This window comes from Papio anubis, chromosome 12 (genome assembly GCF_008728515.1).
Source record: "Papio anubis isolate 15944 chromosome 12, Panubis1.0, whole genome shotgun sequence".
In the NCBI taxonomy this organism is placed as follows: domain Eukaryota; kingdom Metazoa; phylum Chordata; class Mammalia; order Primates; family Cercopithecidae; genus Papio; species Papio anubis.
This window is the reverse complement of record NC_044987.1, coordinates 79,134,156-79,153,513: the sequence shown is the minus strand read 5'-3', so window position 1 is coordinate 79,153,513 and position 19,358 is coordinate 79,134,156. Positions and strand designations below refer to the sequence as shown.

General features: G+C 44.9%; 1 protein-coding gene across 13 annotated transcripts in view; it reads right to left on the bottom strand.

Moving 5' to 3' along the window:
• The window catches only part of NAV2 (neuron navigator 2), a 768,631-nt gene that overhangs the window by 284,010 nt on the left and 465,263 nt on the right, over positions 1 to 19,358 (bottom strand). For all 13 annotated transcript variants that reach the window (XR_002517349.2, XM_021926842.2, XM_021926846.2 and 10 more), the window contains one exon: positions 2,753 to 2,870. Coding sequence is in view for 11 of the 13 variants with exons in the window: in XM_021926842.2 (XP_021782534.2) it covers positions 2,753 to 2,870 (118 nt within the window). In the remaining 2 variants the exon portion in view is untranslated. The remainder of the gene's footprint in view (positions 1 to 2,752; positions 2,871 to 19,358) is intronic.

Here is a 19,358-nt window from a genome sequence, read left to right as displayed (position 1 = left end):
GCGAGAGAGTCACATGCTGATATCCAGCCTTACTTCAGGAGTCTCTGGACAGAGCGATCCTGTGCTTGAGGGTTTAGGGAAGCAATTTAGTGGCCTCAGTTGTGGCCTGAACAAGTGGTGCTAACTTGGGTCTCTGGAACTGCAAACCAGTACCCTAGGCCTAAAGACGCCACTATCTAGGGAAGTTCATCTCATCTGAATAGATTCAGGGAAGCATCCTCCTGAACAACGATAAAACTGCTAACTTACATTTTCATAGCACTATGTTTAGAAAATGCACAACATACATACTCCCATTTGCCTCTTCTGAGCCCAAGGCAGACATGACTAATCTATCACAATATACTGACACAGATATTGAGACCTCATCATCCTTCTATACATACCTTTCTAGGTAGCTGCTGCCAAGTGCTATCCAGGAACATGTCATAGATTTCAAATACATGTCATATTTGATACCTAACTTGAATTTCATAAGATGGCTATAAGATCAGACAAGACAAGTATGGATATCTGCATTTTAAAGATGGAGAAACAGGCAGCAGAGCTGATCCCACAATCAGGAGGAATGGAGCTGGAATGAATGCAAGACCTCTCAGTATGATCCTTTTTATACTCCCTCTCCTGCTGCCTGTGCCAAAACCTGGGAAGGTTTCAGGTAGAAAAACTCTCCACAGCTGCAAAACTCAGTTAAAGTAGGCCCACATGCATAATGTGATTCTGCTGATGTGGGCTTCAAAACCCAGTTCAGGTGCAAGTTGTATTTCCATGAAGACCCTACCAAAAAAAAATGGCACCCCTTCCTCTGAGGTTCTTGGCCTTCCACACATTTGTTCTTTATTCTTAGCAAGGAGTACAGTGCTGGAACATGTTGGTGCTCAATAAGTGGTTACTAAAGTGAAAGAGGACAAAGCCCTGCACTAAGTTCAGCATCTCTGGAGTAAAAAGTGATATAATATAGTAGAACAAAGAACAGAAGCGTTAGAAGCAGACTGGCTGGGTTAGAATTCCCACGGAAACTAGTCAGGTGACTTTGGACTACTAAGCCTCACTGGGCCTCAATTTCTGCATCTGTAAAATGGAGAGAACACCACTTACTTCAAAAGGGTTTTGAGAAAATGAGAGAAATTTTTAAAGAGCTTTGGACAATAATGATGAAGAGTAGGAGGAAGAGGAAGAATTGGAAAAAGGAATGTGGCAGACAGACTTTACAGAGACCCCCAATGATGCCTGCACTTTGGTATTCATGCCCTTGTATCATCCCATCCCCTTTGAGTGTAGGGACCTGTGACTTGCTTCTAACCAACAGACTATGGCAAAGCTGATAAGATGCCATTCCCACAATTATGTTAGGTTAGGTAAGATTCTACCTTGTTAGCAGACTTGTTTCAGAAGCTTTCTCCCATGCTGGCATTGAGGAAGCAAGCAGATATTGGGAAGCCTATGTGGCAAGGAGCTGAGAGCAGCTTCTAGGAGGTGATGGTGGCCTCCAGCTGACAGCCACCAAGAAGCCAGGACCCACAGTCTTATAATTGCAAGAAAATTAGTTCTGCCAACAAACTGAGTGAACATAGAAGCAAACCCTTCCCCAGTCAAGCCTCCAGATGAGAATGCAACTCTGGGCAACAGCTTGGCTGAAGCCTTGCAGAGGCACCCAGCTAAGTTATGCCCAGAGTTCTGATGCACAAAAGCTGTGAGATAATAAATACGTGTTGTTTTAAGTGGCTAAGTTTGCGATAATTTGTTATACAGCAACAGAAAACTAATACAGGGAGAGGAGGAAAAAGGAGAAGAGGAGAATCAATGGTGGGTAGTCTTAAGAAATAAATAATAAGACAGCAGGGAAAACAAACTCCTTTCTCTTTGAATGGCAGCAATAGTCCAAATGTTTCAGCTAAGGCCAACCTTCTGTGTTTTCAGGTACATATTCCACCGATTTAAGCAGAGCTCCAACTATGAAAGACTACTTCTCACACTTGAAGGGTGAGCAACTTTTCAACAACAACACGCCAGAGAGGCTGGGCCCTGTCCTCTCCTTGCATCTTCTCCCTTAGTCAAGGCTACCAGCGACAATAATCAGGCTAATGCTGTCCAATTGACCTCCAAGCCTCCTCAATCTGCTGTGGGCTCTCAGGCAGGCCCACGGGATGGTTGCCTTAAAGCCCAAGGCAGAGCTGTGGCCAGTATCCACCCACGTGCCTTCACTGGAGGAACTCTCTCCTCCCAGCACATGGCCAAGGCATGAAAAATTCCACTGCTCAAGTTCCCATCCCCTAGTATTAACCAGGACCATCTAACCCTCTCTGGAGTCTTAGTCTTTGATTTGTCAGACCCAAGTAGAGTTGGCAAGATTAAACCAGCCCCATGTTACTTATTTTTGGGAAATATTTCCAGAGTAATCCACAAAAGTACCATACAAAGGGGGAAATGAGAGAACCAGAAAGATAATGGGAGGCAAGAAGTGGGGCAGAACACCTCTTCCCCAAACCACCAGCATTTTCCTCTGGCCTTGGCCAGCCTTTCTTCTAAGAGAATCAAGATGATATTTCTGTGTATGTGACCTTAACAGGAAAAGCATAAAATCAATGCTGGTACTCACACAACCTGAGTCAAAACACGAATCAAATCAATTGTCAAGACGTGAGACAGAAAGCTGCCTTCTGAGAGATTTCAGTGTTCTGTTCCCCTCACCCCAGCCTTTTGGGATGGCTCCACTGTAACTCATTACCCACAAGGTAAAATCTGCTCTTACCCACAACCTGGATAATCTGGGCCAGGAGGACGCCATCTGTCACATCTTGCTGGAGATCCTTGATGAGACGCTTGTGGCCAGATTTGGCTAGATAATGATTGGCCCAGTCTGTGTAGATCTGCAAGAAAAGCAAATAGGCAACTTTAGGAAGCCAGTCGGATCCCCTCTCAGAATCTGAGACAGCTGCTCGGGCCGGCACAGTGGCCACTGTCCCATTGGCAAGCTTTCAGGGCCAGCCAGCACCATTAAAATTCAGTGCATTGTGCTGATCACGCATTCAGCTAACCATAGCTGGGCCTTAGCCTATTGAGAGAACTGCTGTCAAGATTCAGGGAAAAACTAAAGAAAGCTTCAAAACATGCAGAGGCCTGAATGAGACAGGGGACACAGAACTAAACAGTCTGCTCCAGACGGCTTTGAGAGGCTGCAGCTTTGAGAGGCTGCGACTCTAGATGCAAGCAAAGTCTCCCCCACCCCTTCCCATCTTTTTCTCTTTATTGAGAAAACGTATGGGGAGGTTACCACCCAACAGGCATCTCTTAATGGGCCATTTCAGGGTAAGGAGGGCTAGTGAGCTATTCTGAGTTCTCAGGAGCCTGGGTCCCTTGAAAAGAAGCCAAGTATGAAAACAGAGCCCCTTCAATTACTCTTGTGTGAGTGAAGTTATTTATGGCCTCACAATAATCTCAAATTTAATCGGTTTAATTTAAAAGCCAGGCATCATTTTCACTGTTGGGATTCTGTGAACAAAACCCAGCAAATTCCAACATATTTAAACACAACACTGTTGTGTGCAGCATTTTAGAAGGCAAAGACTGGCTGACCCATGGAATCAGGAGAGCAGACCCCCTTGGGGAACATATCTGACCTGCTCTTCCTGGTCACAGAATGGTCAGAACAGAAGAATATTTTCTTTCCAAACAGGCCAACAAGCACAAGAAAACTCTTGCCTGAAAATTTTCTCCCCAACCATCAAAGCCAAAAACAAACAAAACAAAAAACCTTCTCACTGATTTTGAGTGCCAAGTTCCATGCATGGATTTGTGAGTTTGCAGAAGAGTGTATACGTGAATACATAGGCCTTAGGGTATCAGCACCTCTTTTTTTTCAGAGGGATAGGAACAAATGACTGGAAAACAGAGAATGTCCTGCCTCAACTGGTTAGTAGCAACAGGCTCAAGTACTAATTCCATGATGTCTCCACCAAAATGAAGGTGATCATTCTACCTCAACCAGTAGGCCTGCTCTGAGGATCCATGTGACTCCCAGAGCAGCATATGGTCTTATCTTCACCCTCCATCCTATTCTTCCACATGCCTTTCCCAGTGTAATCTCACACAATGGTCATGGCCCCCTTCCCCAACACTCCTGGAATGGGAACAGGAGCTGGGGTCAGGTTTGCCAAGCAGAGACCTTCTAAGGAGGCAGCATCTCTGGCTACTCCACTTGGGGACCATGAGGGCCTCATAACAGGAAGGGATGAGGTGGAGCTGCATCATCTGGTTCATGAAGAGATGACAGCTGTAGCACCTGTCCACCACCCACCCACCTAGAAGCTCTGTCTTCCACTGCAGAGGCACACCCACGGTGTACTTCTATTTCACAACACAGTCCAAGGATCCAATTCTTAAATCCATGCTAGTCTCCTTCCCTGTGACTCTCCAGTTGTCAGAGACCAACAACCCAGTAAAGCAAGAGTATTTTCAATTTTATAAGCACAAAGAAAGCTCAGGAAGTAGACCACCACCTTTGTAATGACAATGGCCAACTTGAAATTTGAAATTTAAAAGAGCATTAAAGAAAATTATTAAGAGGGAGAGAGGAAGGAAAATAAACATTAAAAGGAAAAGAGGCAGACATGGGTTCAGGTCCCAGTTCTGTAGGCTCCACAACAGTAGGGATTTGGGTCTGTTTTGTTTAATGACGTATGCCAAGTATCTAAAAGAGCACATTTGAAAGAGTGCCTGGGGGCAGAGAAGGAGCTTAATAAATCCACCTAACATACAGTGCCTACTACACGCCAGGCACTGACATAAACATTTTAAACACGTTAACTCACTCAATCCTCATTCTATGTGGCAGAGGTTATTATTGTGTTCACTTTTCAGAATAGAAAACTGAAGAGCAGAAAGGTAAATAACCTGTCCAAGGTCACAAGTGGCACAGCCAGAATTTGAGCCCAGGCTAACCTATTTTACAATCCTTTCAACATTCTACAATGCCTCCCTCAATACAAATATGAATGTTAATCGAGTTATTCATCCCTTCCATGGCATCCTCCTACTGACTCTAGATTCATGCCTCTATTATGTTCTCAGTGAAAGAATTTATTTTATTTCTTCCCAAGACAGAGTCTCATTCTGTCGCCCAGGCTGGAGTGCAGTGGCATGATCTCAGCTCACGGCAACCCCTGCCTCCCAGGTCCAAGCAATTCTCCTGCCTCAGCCTCCCAAGTAACTGGGATTACAGGTGCATGCCACCACGCCTGGCTAATTTTTGTATTTTTAGTAGAGATGGGGTTTCACCATGTTGGCCAGGCTGGTCTCTAACTCCTGGCCTCGTGATCTGCTCATCTCAGCCTCCCAAAGTGCTAGGATTACAGGTGTGAGCCACCGTGCCCGGTCCCAGATTTTAAAAGTAATCAAAACCCAAACCTAGATAATTTCCTTGCTATCTGAATGCCTTTGGATAAGTGACTCTACTTTTCTGGGTTTCAGTTTACTCACCTGTAAAATGAGTACAATAAGGCCTGCTTCAGAAGGTTGATGTGAAGACTCAGAGTGGCACTGTATGGAAGTGCCTGGCCTGACCCACATGGGGGCTTAGGAAGTGAAGGCAACTGGGGAGAAGGGCAATAAAGAGGCATGGTCTGGAACTGACAGAGTTGCTTTAATCTTAGTTTCTATGCTACCAATTCCCTCTGAGCCCTCTGGCCTAAGTGTTGTCATTTGCAAGATAATAATACCTACATCATTGGTATTATGAAGATGAAATGGGCTCATATATACAAAGGTCACAGAATCCAGCACATTCTAAGTGTTCAGTAAATAAGAGTTAATAATAAAAAATTTTATTAACAGCTTCATGAAATGGGCCATAACAAAATCAGTCACAGCCTCCACCCTGAATCTCCAGGATACAAATGGCTCAAAGATTTCTTCCCCGTCTCACAGCCAAATTTCAAGAGTCTGGAACATCCCCTACCTGGAATCACAAAGTATGGCAGAGTGTAAAAGAAAAACAAGCCAGAAACTGGCCAGGCTGGTATATAAAGCAAGTCTTCCTTCCTTAACTAGGGGATGCACCACACTGCTCTCTCAAACCCCAGAGGGATTTCCTCAGCCACATGGGAGGCACCATGAAGTTTAAAGTCATGTGCATCTAAAACATCAGCTGAGTGAGACGTGAACATCAACAAGGGCACAGCTGAATGGGATGAGATGCCGGTACCTCAGCTCATCCCTTCTTAGATGATTAAGGTTGTTTAAAGTAGACGTACTGTCTCTACAACTCGGCTTCTTTGTGAGTTTGCATAACCCAGCAAGAAGCCGAGGTTAAACTTATTTTAACAAGTACACATACACACACACTGCGATTGCAGAGCCATGGTGAGGCCATACAAGTATCAGGTACACTCACAAGAACCTCTACAGGATAGAGTGGTTGGAAACAGCTCTGCCAAAGTAAACTTATCATTCTGAAACAAGAGCTCTTCTCTCAACTTTAATTTACCTACACACCAATGCCAAATGAACTTTCATAGGGCACAGCTCTAATCTAATTGTCTGTTCAAAAAATCATCAGTGGCTCCCCACTTCCCACTGAATTAAAGGGACACTCTTCACTCTTGAGTCAAGGCAGACTTATCATCTGTCTGTTCTACCCCAGAATGTCCTCCAACCTTTGAAGGGGAGGCAGCGTGTGTGGAAGAATGGAGCCTTTGGTATCTGACCTAGTCAAGCGGGCCCTTGGCCCCGGGCAATGTTAGTTTCTACTAATCTTTCTGTTCTTCGGTTTTATCCTCCATAAAACAGGGATAACATCAAGCATATTAAAAGGCAGGGGCTGGCAAACTGCAACCCGGGCCAATTCTAGCTGACCACCTATGTATGTAAACAAATAGGTGGTCAACAATCTCGGGACAGGTATCAGGACACAGACTCATCCATTTGTGGTCTCTGGTTGCTTTCGTGCTACAAAGCAAAGCTAAGCAGTTGTGACCGAGAGACCTGTGGCCCACAAAACCTCAACTACTGACTTCCAGCTCTTCACAGAAAGTCTGCCAGTCTATAAGGACCAAATGAGATGATACATCTACGCATACCACAGGCTCAGTAGTAATAATACAATAACCCTCAGGAAAACCAGACCCGCCCCACACTTCCCTCTCTCTGAACTCAGCCTATCCCCTCTGCCCAGGTACCTCTGCTGCTTGAGGCCGTCTAGTCCAGCTCAAGTCTAATGCCCATCCCCCATCAAGTCCCTCTTAATTTCCTCACCCAAACCTCAGCTGCCTGTGATATAGCAGATGTAGATAACGTGTATGCTGGCACCACCTTTCCACTCCCACTTGCCCATCTCTGCACTCCTGGTAGTGCCTCACAGGGGCTGGCCCACGGCAGGAGGCTAGTAAGTGGTTGCCAGGTAGAGCTGAACATGGAGAAAAAGGGCAAATCTTGGGAAACTGATTACACTTGAGACTTACATAATGTGGGCTCTCAGCAAATCCTCCAACCAGAATCTCTTTATTGATTAAAAAGAGCAGGGAGCAGGGAAAATAAATCACTCCATAGCTCAGGCTCATTAATCAGAAACCATTTAACAAGGATCATTAATTATCTGGAGTTTCCCCTCCCTTCCCTCCCTGTCCCCAGCTCTCAACTTCTTGAAGTGAATCATAAGAAAACACCTAGATTTATTTTTTAAATCAGTGTTCATGGGCCATGCTAATCACAGACATAAATTCAGCCCCATCTCCTTCACTTGCTGTTTCAGTAGCTCATGCAAGGAAAATCATTCTTCCAAGGGGTACCCTTGAAAAATAAACTTATAATTTCTTTAGTCATCAAAGATAGATTTCATCACGTAAAGCAATTCAGCAAAAATGGAGCAATGTGTGTTTTGAGTAAGGGCTCAAGATTTTGAGTAAGGGCGTAAAGCATGTAGGCTTCCTGTCTAAGCCTCAGCTATCCAGAACTGTTTTCTCCAAAGCCTTTCATTCCCTAAAATGATGGAAAATTGAGGGCTGCTGTTGCTTTTTCCCCAGGAGCCCATTGATTCTTCATCCTGGTTTGCCCCCAGGTGGATAGCTGCGAAGTTTCAGTAGAAACTGGTAGGACAAAGAACCAGCAAAGAACAGCAGGAAATAACAAAACCACCATCCCCATCCCCAATTCCAATCCTAAATCATCGAGTCATTCCAAGAGAAAGGCTCTAGGATCCTTTGACACTAGTACCCAAGAAGGAATCCAGCCATCCTCTTGCTCCAATCACTCCATCTCGCAGAGGTAACCCTCTGCCCATCCCTTCTAACCAGAAACTCAGTGCTCCAGAACTGCTGTGTGAGGAGAGAAGCTGCTGTCAAAGGCTTGACAAGATAAAAGGGGAAGGAAAGCTTAGACAGCTAAACAGTGAATTCATTTTGATTCACTTTATTACCCCTGACAGAATTTCAAGGAGTGCGTCATTTGTTTGCTTATAACTCCACATCATTCCACATCAAACAGGCTGAAATCCAAAAGGGAACATTTTGACAGATCAATTCAAGTAAAGAACCCAGTCATTAGTTGTAATAACAAAAACTGATAATAATTGTACCATGTTAAACCAAAGGGGATAATAACACTGCTAAGTTTATACTGCAATTAGCCCTCAAATGAAGCAAGATAGCACTAAAAAACCCAAGAAAAATTCTGCAAAACAACTGCACTGAAAGTGCTAGAATGGAGCCTTAGCAACCAAACTATAAATGCAGATGGATATGCCAGGCAGCCTGATGGATCCAGAGGCAGATGGCATCAGTTTAGCAGCTCCAGAAGAAACAGAGCAAACTGTATTTCTTAGAAGGAAATGCCAATGTGGAGACTAATGATTAAAGAAAATCAGTCGTTTAGCATCTGAGGCATTTCCAGTGGATTAATTGTAGGGGGAATGCTACTGTTTGGCCCCAATTCAAGAAGCCTCACTCTAGACTTTGGTAATGTCATCAATATAATGCAATCTTTTTTATTTTTATTTTTTGAGACAGAGTCTCACTCTGTCTCCCAGGCTGGAGTACAGGTGTGCAATCTTGGCTCACTGCAACCTCCATCTCCCGGGTTCAAGTGATTCTCCTGCCACAGCTTCCCAAGTAGCTGGGATTAAAAGTGTGCACCACCACGCCCAGCTAAATTTTGTATTTTTAATAGAGACAGGGTTTCACCATGTTGGCCTGTCTGGTCTCAAACTCCTGGCCTCAAGTGATCTGCCCACCTCGGCCTCCCAAAAGTGCTGGGATTACAGGGATGAGCCAACACACCTAGCCAACACAATGTCATTTCTAAGACTGAGCAGTATGTAGTTAAATGGTGTAGTTCTGAATGCTCTGGAGTATGAAAATGATTTTGCAACAATAGTAGCATGTTCATCCTGTCCTTGAACACCACAAAGAATGTCACTGTTTATTTAATTGTTCACAATTTTAAGAAAATCGAAATGCACCATTTGTTATCAAGAGCAAAGCTGGTGACCCATTCATTTCTGCATCTGCAGCATCTAGCAAGGAGTACGATACCCACCCCACAGGTATCAGCCACATGTCCACATAACCTTTTAGATGCATGGGGTGAGGAAACCAAAATTAGCTGGTGGCTTTTTCCCACCTCCCTCTCTCTATAACGGTTTAGTGTATCCTTTTGATGTAGTTCCCACCTTGGGATTAAAAAACACTGCCTTACAATAGTCAAATAGGTGAAATGGTATCCCCAGCCCTACACACTGGAGAAACAGGTAGAGCACAGAGAAGCAAATCTTTTGCCCAAGGCTGTACAGCACAACAGGGGTTTCTGCTCCCCGATTTCTCAGAAAAGTCCGGTTCTGCCCAATGTCCCCGCAGTGTCCCACATGCCCAACCTCTAGGGCAATGACCATCCTTCTATCCCCATCCTTGCCATCTTCTGAAGTATTATTTGGGACATTTGTGGGCTTTCCACAACCACAAAATCATAAAGGCAAGTGTTTACAGTCTCAGGTGTGGGTGTGGATCAGGGTTGAACTCTGGCTTTGCCTTACAAGCTAGATGACCCTTGGGGAGCCATGTCTCTTCTGAACGTCAGTGTCCTTCTGAACTGGTGCAGTGGTGATATACAGTTGCTTTACAGATTAAATGAGATCATATAAGTGGTTAACTCAGTGTCTGGCACATAGTATGTAGCAAATAAACAACGATTATTAATATTCAAATGAATAACACTAAGTTTTGGAGGAATAAGTCATTCTAGATTGCTGAAGGTTCACACTTCTGAGAGCCACACATTTTAAACTATTCTGCTGGGATTTTTTTCCAAACAGATTATAATGATCCCTGATTTTTAATTAACACAATTGCGCTTTTTCCTTTGTCTTTTTAAAAATACTTTTAAGTTCTGGGTTACGTGTGCAGAACGTGCAGGTTTGTTACCTAGGTATACATGTGCCATGGTGGTTTGCTGCACCCATCAACCCGTCATCTACATTACGTATTTCTAATGTTATCCTTCCCCTAGCCCCCCAGCCCCCAACAGGCCCCAGCCCCAGGGACATCACTATGAATGTTAGTGTTTTGATGTTTACATGGATATGTCCTTAGGACCTACTGAGTTGCTGGACCTTCCTTAAGAGACCCCAGAGTCTTTAGAAACTGTATAAGCTGCACACAGTGGTTCACACCTGTAATCCCAGCACTTTGGGAGGCTGAAGCAGTCAGACAGCTTGAGCCCAGGAGTTCAAGACCAACCTAGACAACATGGTGAAACCCTGTCTCTAGCTGGCTCACGCCTGTAATTCTAACACTTTGGGAGGCCAAGGTGGGCAGATCACCTGAGGTCAGGAGGTTGAGACCAGGCCGGCCAACATGGTGAAACCCCTTCTCTACTAAAAATACAAAAATTAGCCAGGCATGGTGGTAGGCACCTGTAGTCCCAGTTACTTGGGAGGCTGAGGCAAGAGAATCACTTGAACCTGGGAGGCAGTGTTTGCAGTGAGCCAAGATCCCCCCACTGCACTCTTGTAGCCTGGGTGACAAGAGTGAAACTCCATCTCAAAATAAAATAAATTAGCCTAGTGTGGCAGCATGTGCCTGTGGTTCCATCTACTCAGGAGGCTGAGGCAGGAGGATCACTTCAGCCCAGGAGGTTAAGACTACAGTGAGCCGTGATCGCCGCTGCACTCAACTTGAGTAACAAAGCGAGACCCTGTCTCAAACAAACAAAACTCTGTATAAAGTAAGAGCACATACTGTTTAAGCAAGAGCCACACTGGAACTTTTCCCTCAAGGAAAACACATAAGCAGAAGGATTTTGTGACACCCCTTTGAGCTGCTCCTAGGTAGAGCAGGGAAGGCTCTTTGGTTCTCAGCTGATCTTGAGCCAGGTAAGATTCCTAGAAAGCTGGGGTCCAGGAGCACTGAGATGTGAATGGGTTCTCTATTCCCCATCTGAGCATATGAGGAATTGTACTGCCAGCGCTTGCTCTTGACATACGTTTTGTAATACGGTTAACATGAACATTTATACCAAGGGGTATAAATCCCTGTCTGGACCCAGAAGGCAGCAGCAGGAGGGGAAGAGCCATCTGTCAGTTTCTTCACTTGTTATCTGCAGTAACTACTTGTCTCCACAACCACCAAACAAATATAAACCTTAATACCTGCCCATGTGGAAGCCTTTGTTTCAAAGGGATAGTCACACAGAGCAAGTGACCAGTGAGAGTGGCACAGCTTCTCATTAATTAGGATTTTCATCTTTTTCCACATCCTGGGACTATCCCTACTCCTAACTTTGCCTCTGAATATCAAGTTAAGTAGCTTAGAGCTGCATGTGTGCCTTGGTGCATGAAGTAAACATTGTCTGAGCATCTACCTGTGCAGGGGGCAATGCTTGCTCCAGTCTTATGTAGGATAGTAACTACCATCTGCCAAATGTCTATGGTGAAACAATTAAGAGAACACTTCTTAGAGTCAGATAATTTAGTTCCAAACAGGCTCCAACCATTTCCTGATAGAGTAATTCTGGGCAAGTTACTAAAACTATCTGAGACTCAGTTTTCTCATCTGTAAAATGGATCACTCATTCTGGTTACTGTGAGATTGAAATGAGACAATCTATCAATGCCTGGCACATGGCAAGGGCTCAACAGGTTAGCTGTGGTTATAATTACCATGAAGATGATGCCATGCAATGTGAACACTTTACCAACAATGGACTCCTTCAGTTTCCAACCCAGCTGTGAGGGAGATATTATTTTCCCCATCTTACAGATGAGGAAACTGAGGCTCAAAGAGGTAAAGTGACTTTCCCAATGTTACATGACAAGTACTCAGGGTTTGAAAGCAATAACTGGCTCCTAATGATGCTACACTGTTACTGAGGGGTCCACACAGAAACCACTAGCCACAGAAGGTCAAGTGCTACAGCAGTGTGGAAAAAGCAGAGAGAGAGGGAAAGGCATATTGCATAATAACCATCATAGTGTTCCCCCTGTCCCTGGGAACAGGGCTGGCCACTTGTCACTCAGGACTAACAGACCCAAGAGGGGAGCTGACACTTTCCCATGTCACCAAAGCACAAAGCAAACATAGTTTCACAACAATCTCACTGTAGCAAAAACAAAAATGCCAATATAACAGGAGTTAGCATTGCAGGACTGTATCCAAGTAGGGAAACACTCAAGGGCAAAGTTCCCCAGTTCTTCCAGTCTGTGGTGTGCAAGGCTGGTCTGGGACCCCATGCAGCAGCAGACACTGGGTCATGCCTGGGAATGGCACCACAGCCACACAATGGTGGCATTGTCTGTTGGGAACATGAACAAGCCACAGGTGGGTGTGCACAGTACATCCAGAGGTTTTGAAACTATGCCTTAAAAGAAAAAATAAACCAGGCTGGTGAACGTGCTGGGAGGAACAGGTGATATTTTAAGGAAGAGGGTATAGGTGCCTGCTTCATCCACACCTCAGGATAACCCACATTCAGTACCTATAGTCTTCCTTTCTTGAACTGTTTCCTGGACAGGCAATGCCCCGTACCACACTTCACATGATAGAAAGTACTTTCCTATTCATTTCCTCATTTGATCACTACCCCCTATGTACTATGAAGTCTGTACTTCTCTGTCTACTGCGTGCCAGGTGTTTTGTACCTGTAATCTCATCTACATTCTCTCACTCACTGGAGTAACAGCTCCAATAGGCCAGGACGAAACATTCAGAGCAGTCCTTGTCACATAGTAGGTGTTCACTAAACAGCTGTTGAATGGATGATCAGCCCCATTTTACATACTGGAAAACAGGCTCTAGGAGGTTAAGGTGCATGGGATCACACAGCTAATAAAAGGTGAAGCTCCATCTGACTCAAGCTGACCAGCCTCACAGCTACCACCTCTCACCATGGCAAAATATGTCTCCAGGTCTCCCTAGAAACTCCCTGGAAAATCAAATAAGTCCAAGTGAGGCTGAAAACTGGAATTCTTACTGGTCACTTCAGAACAAAATTGAGTCCCTTTCTACAGCACTTCCTCCCACCCTCTCCAACCTTAGAACCTAGATCTGAACAACTTTTAACCACAATGTCTACTAGCTGCCAGAAAGCCAAATGTCAGAGCCCCACTAGGAATTTTTCAAGTGTTTTTTTTTTCGTTCATTAGTTACTGACTAATTAGATGCATTCTCCTTCCAAGTGCTTCCTCTGGTATGATGGGAATCAGGCCCTTGCAGAAAGGCTTGGGAGCAGCTACAAGCACACTTATTGATAGCAGACATCAATCAGTGCCACTGCCTGGCAGGGCAGACACACCTAAGGGGGTAGAGAGAACCCGGGCAACTGTAAAACCTCTCTCTGGTCACAAACTGATCTTTTAAGGCATAGCCTCCATCTAGTTGTTCAAACCTCCACAGCTCCCCTCACCTGCAGACTGTAGATAAAGGAACTGTCCGCTGCCCTCATCCAGCCAAACACCTCAGCTCCACCTTCTAGGCACAGGCTCCCTAGGACTTCCGGCCTTACCATGCCCAGCCAAGACCTTGGAGTCCTGGGTGACGTCCGACAGGTTGCTTAACGTCTCAGGATTGTTGAGGAGATAGAATGAGAGCTTAGATCTGCAGAACTCTGCACATGTTTGGACACAGACTACGCCGAGGCTTTGTGGCTTTGGGCAATCTACCACTCTCTGAGCCTCAGTTTTCACATATGTAAAATGGGATAATACTCTATTGTTGTAAAGACGGCTGTGTCTATTGTGAGGACTCAAGGTTTGTAAAGTGCTTAGCACATAGATGGTGCCTTTACTGTTAGTTTCCTTCTGTTATTTCCATCATCTCCATGTCCCTAAAAAATGCCTTCAAGTGCATCAGCTGGTGGCATCCCTCACATGACAGTTCCATGCTACTCTAATCCTCAGCCCCTGTGGGCAGGTTCTCAGGTCCCATGTGCCTCCCTTGTCCCCTCCACTTAGCAGAACGCCCCCTTCTCCTAGAAGCCAATCCTGCCTGCCAGGCTTCTGTGTGAACTGGGAGTTCAGAGAAGGCAATTAAAACAACCCTGTGGGACCGGCTCCCCGGCCTCTGTGCCTTTTCACACGCTGCCCTCTCTGCCTAGGGTGCCCTTCCCCCACGACCTAGGAAATGCCCACTTGAAACCTGAAAAGCAAAGTAAATGTCAGTCCCCGTAAAGCCATTCCCAACCTGCTTTCCTACTCCTAACAGAATTACTCATTTCTTCTTCTCACCTCCGAAAGCAGTTTGCATCAGCCTTTATCCTGGCTGTTTTAACTACTCACATCTCTCTCAATCAGGAGCTTCTATAGAGTAGAGAACAAGTTTTATATATATATATTTAAAACACGAGCACACCTGACTCACTACAGGAGCATGATAAACAAGCACTCATTGATTTACTGGTGGGTTGGTAGATGGATGAATGGAAGAAAGGCAAAATGGATGGAGGAAGGGAGGGAGGAAGATCTGTGAATGTTCAGATGGATGGAAGTGTGGACGAGTGGGTGGAAAAAAAGAGATGAATGATTAAATGGTGGGGGATGCCTGAATAGACAAATGGACGAATGGGTGGGACAGATGAATGAGTATGTTCCCCTTCACTGCCTAGATTATAAAGTCCATGAAACCAACATATTTCATGTTGCTTTTGGGCCAGTCATAGCAAAAGGCCCACAGCAGGTGCTGGTAAGTAACACTGCCATGAGACAATTTCAGTAGCTTGGTAGTAGGACCCACCCGACTGTGGATACTAAAGTGCTATTTTCAAAGGTATAAACACATATACAGTGGTATGTCAGGGCAGGCATGGACTGGTTCAAGAGAGTTGGTTGTAACATCTCCAATAAATTTTGGAGCTGATTGTTAACTACAGCCATTATTTTAATAATTAAATTATATAAACTTAAAATTATATTTTTAAGGTGATAGTAAATATTTAAAACGTATCACTTTCTAATTATTTTACTGTGTTGTACTATTGTTTATGGTCATGAGATTATTTACACCTATTATATCTGTATGAGGGAAATACTATATAATAATGCACTACTGTACATCTCTTCCCAGCTCAGAGTTGGTAAATCAAAATCAGTCTTGGTAGAAGGATTTACACCATGGTAATTGGCAAGTACTATCTATCAGGCTTTTTTCCTTGGAGGGCCAACTGTTAAACATCACTGAGTATACACAGATGAGATGGAGAAAAAAACATCACTAGATACACACAGGCAGGACAGGAAAAAAAAATATGAGTTATTATTTTCCCTCCTTACCCATCACCCTCCCCCAAACTGGAAATCTCTTTGTTTTGTAGAATGACCGGTCGGAGTATGCAAATTTAGGGGACAGTAGACTGTGCTAAAATGCTTTGCATGAAAAAAAGGGAATTTAAGGAGAGAGGTAAGATCTGGAGCTGGGAAGCCTGTGGGGCACAGAGAGGCTATCTGGGTGGGCGAGAAGGCTTGGAGATGAGATCCATAGGCCTTTAGTGAGACTGAATACGATCTGAACTCTCCCCTTGGAGATCTCCAATGCGATCTGTGTTGTTACTGGTGCTTTCTAGGGCAAGTGGAATCCTTCTCAGAAAGGACAAGAGGTGCCAAGTTCTGCTTCCTAGTAGGTGAAGGGACAGCAGCAAGTGAGGTGGAGCCAAGATTCAGTTACTCCCCATTAAGAGAGTGACCCGGGTTTATTTACAGGGCCAAGTGGGTAGAGCGTGAGCTCAAGGTTTCCCTTTGCAGCACCTCTCAGTGTGCTTGTTACAGAGCACCTGTTCAAGGACTGCTGACTCAAAGGCCCTCTTGGCCACCCCATCCCTCCTTTCACATGAGTGTCTTTGATTTTGGCACTGGCCCCATCCTCAATTTGCCCAGTCCTTCCCTCCCCCAACTCGGACCTCTTCACCCACTGAGGTGTCCCAAAAGCCCCGCTCCAGGTGTTTCCCCATTTCCAGACACTGGACCTAACTAATTATTTCTGCTCAAAACTCACCTGACCCATATTCCATTCCATCAGTGCTTGCTAGGTCCCAGGCACGCAGCTCTGGCAGAGAAAGGTGAGTCACGGTTCCCAAAAAGCATTTACATTTCCAATGGGATGCTCAATGCTTTAACCCCAGGAGACTGATGTGAGTCTATGTAATCACTCTGGAAAGCCCGGGAGAGAATGGTTTTTTTTTTTTAATGGTAAAGGATTTTTGTTTGGTTGTTTTGTTTTTGTTTTCTTAGGGCCATTCAGACCACTGCAGGTGAGTGGCTATATAAGGGGTACATTGCTTATTAAAATTCCCAACACCCAAGGCAAACCGTGTGCACTCATGGTGATTATTTGAGAATGTTTCTTACCCAAGAAACCTGAGCAGTGGGGTGGTAGGTAGTTTAAGGATTTCCCCTAGGAGAAGAGGGGTCAGGTTTCCTGAAAGATTACACAGCAGACTGATTTATCTGGGAGAAGTAGATCCAGAGAGGGCCCCAGGTGGAGTCCCTTTTTCTGCATAAGGGGCTGTGACCGAAGGCACAGAGGGGAAAAAAAAAAAGGTGATGGGAGCCTCCTCTGGCTTCACCTGGAGAAAGAGGGAGGTGGAAGGGCCTGAAAATTATATTTTGTGTATAAATATTATATGTATATTTACATATTTTTACATAATGATGCCAACCATAAACAATGGACCATAAAGCACTGACCTTGGAATGATCAATTGTAAAATGTTTAAACCCTGGAAGCATTTGCTTAGGAGAGCAGATATTCTGTGCTGATGTTACTCTATGAACCATAAACTTCCCTGAATTTTCTACTAATGTATCCAAGTCCAGGCAAGTCCCTTAAACTCTTCAAACTCAGTTTCTTCATCTGTGAAGTGGAGATTGTAATCGCATCTACTGCACCAAATTAGATGAAGAATTGAATGAGGAAAAAAATGTGAAGCACCTATGAGCACACTTGCAGAAGTACTCAGGGAGGGGTAAGGGGCAGAGGGATGAAGGGGTGAAGGAAAGTACAGAGGGACTAGAGAAGATCTGACATTCTCATAAATGGCCACGTCCCTCCAGCCCTTTGGGCAGAGAGGCACAGAACCTGGCAAAGACTGTTGTGTCATTTGTGGGAAAGTTGTGTAGCAAAGGCTTTAAAAAACTCTGGAAGGCAGGCAATTCCCAGCAGTGGCTGGCGCTGCCCGGCCTCAGGAACGCGCTCGCCTGCTCCTTCCCCATTTAGGAGCCTCATTCCTTTCTCAGCAACTCCATGGCCAAGAGACTTGGCCACAGTGGAAATGACCGTTGTGCCCCGGGGCCCTTCTCCAGCCCAGATGTCAGAGCTCTCAGGCCTGGAGGCATCTCGGATTTTTTGTGTTTATTATTTTTATTATACTAGGTGTTTACTAGGAAGACTACCAAACACCAAGCTGGCACCTAGGAAAGAAGGGGTGTCTCCCCTGCCCAGGGGAAAACCTGGCCCAGAGCACAAAAGAACAATTTGCACAAAGATATTATTTATTCTCCAAAGTCCTGGAAGAAGGCCCTGATTGATTCATCTCAAGAAGAATAATAAAGTCCTAACAACAGTGCTGTCTCTGCCTCCCATCTGCAGTGCTTACAGTTTATAAAGCTCTTTCATAAACACAATCCAATCTGAGCCTCACCACAATCCTGGCAAACATGGGCGGCGGCAGCTTGCATTCTCCCCATAGAATGGATGAAGCCAGTGAGATACCAGCAGGACAAGGTTAGCATCTGTATGACAGACCAGGTATTCCAACTCAGTCCAGTCATCTTTATGCCACAAGGCAGTTACAAAAATCAGACCAGGTCATTCAGATGACCACGATGAAGAGGAAGTTCTAGGATGGAACTGGAAGGAGCCTTGCGTTCCTATGAAGATGGGAATTTGAATTCTGTGTCTATCCAGCCAGGTCCAGCAGGGGATGGAAATTCCCATGCAGGCATATAAGATGTGTTCATCCCACTTCAGAACCACATACCATAGCTGCCTCCTATTGAAATGTCTATTTTTAACATTCTACCTCAAAAGAAATCTCTTCCACAGGGCAGTGAGCCTGGACCCCAGGAGTTAAAAATAATAATGATGACCCAGGGACATCCCCATTAATTGTGCTTCGCCTGGGTAGTGTTAGACATCTAGGGCAAACGACACACATGTCCAATATCCCAGCAGCCTTCCACCTTTAATGAGCCACACACCCAGAGGATGAAGGAACAAGAGGATATCAAATAGAGGACTCAGTAAAGTGGCTCACATTGAAAATGACCTCAAAACTGTGTGAAAACATATCTTCATGCAGGGATTTTTTCCCTACACCTTTCACACCCACATCATTCATATCTTTGTACATAAAGGGCCACACAGAATATCTGCTCACCAAAGCAAATGCTTTGGGGGTTTAAACGTTTTTATAACAGATCACTCCAGGGTCAGCTGTATACAGTAATCATTAAGCAGATGAGAGAAGCACACTCTTTCCTAGAAAATAAGCCCCTGCCAAACCACCTAATAATGCTAATGTTGCCTAGAAAGTTCAGTTAGATATGTGGGGGAGAAGGGTAAGTTTTAGGAGGGGAGGGTAAACTACAGCATTTTTGCAAGAAGAATAGGCTAAGAAGGTTCTCTCTCTGTCATAAAGCCATGGCCTCTGACCACATCAAAGTGACCATTCTGCCTGGGCATGGTGGCTCAAGTCTGGAGTCCCAGCTGCTCCAGAAGGCTGAGGCAGGAGGATTGCTTAAGCTCAGGAGTTCAAGACCAGCCTGGGCAACACAGTGAGATCTGCTCTCTAAAAACAAACAAAAAAGTGACCATTCTGATTGTAAAACCAGAGCGCCACATGGCTGCAGGCACCAGGACTGCCATTAGCCCCTGAGTTACAGTAAC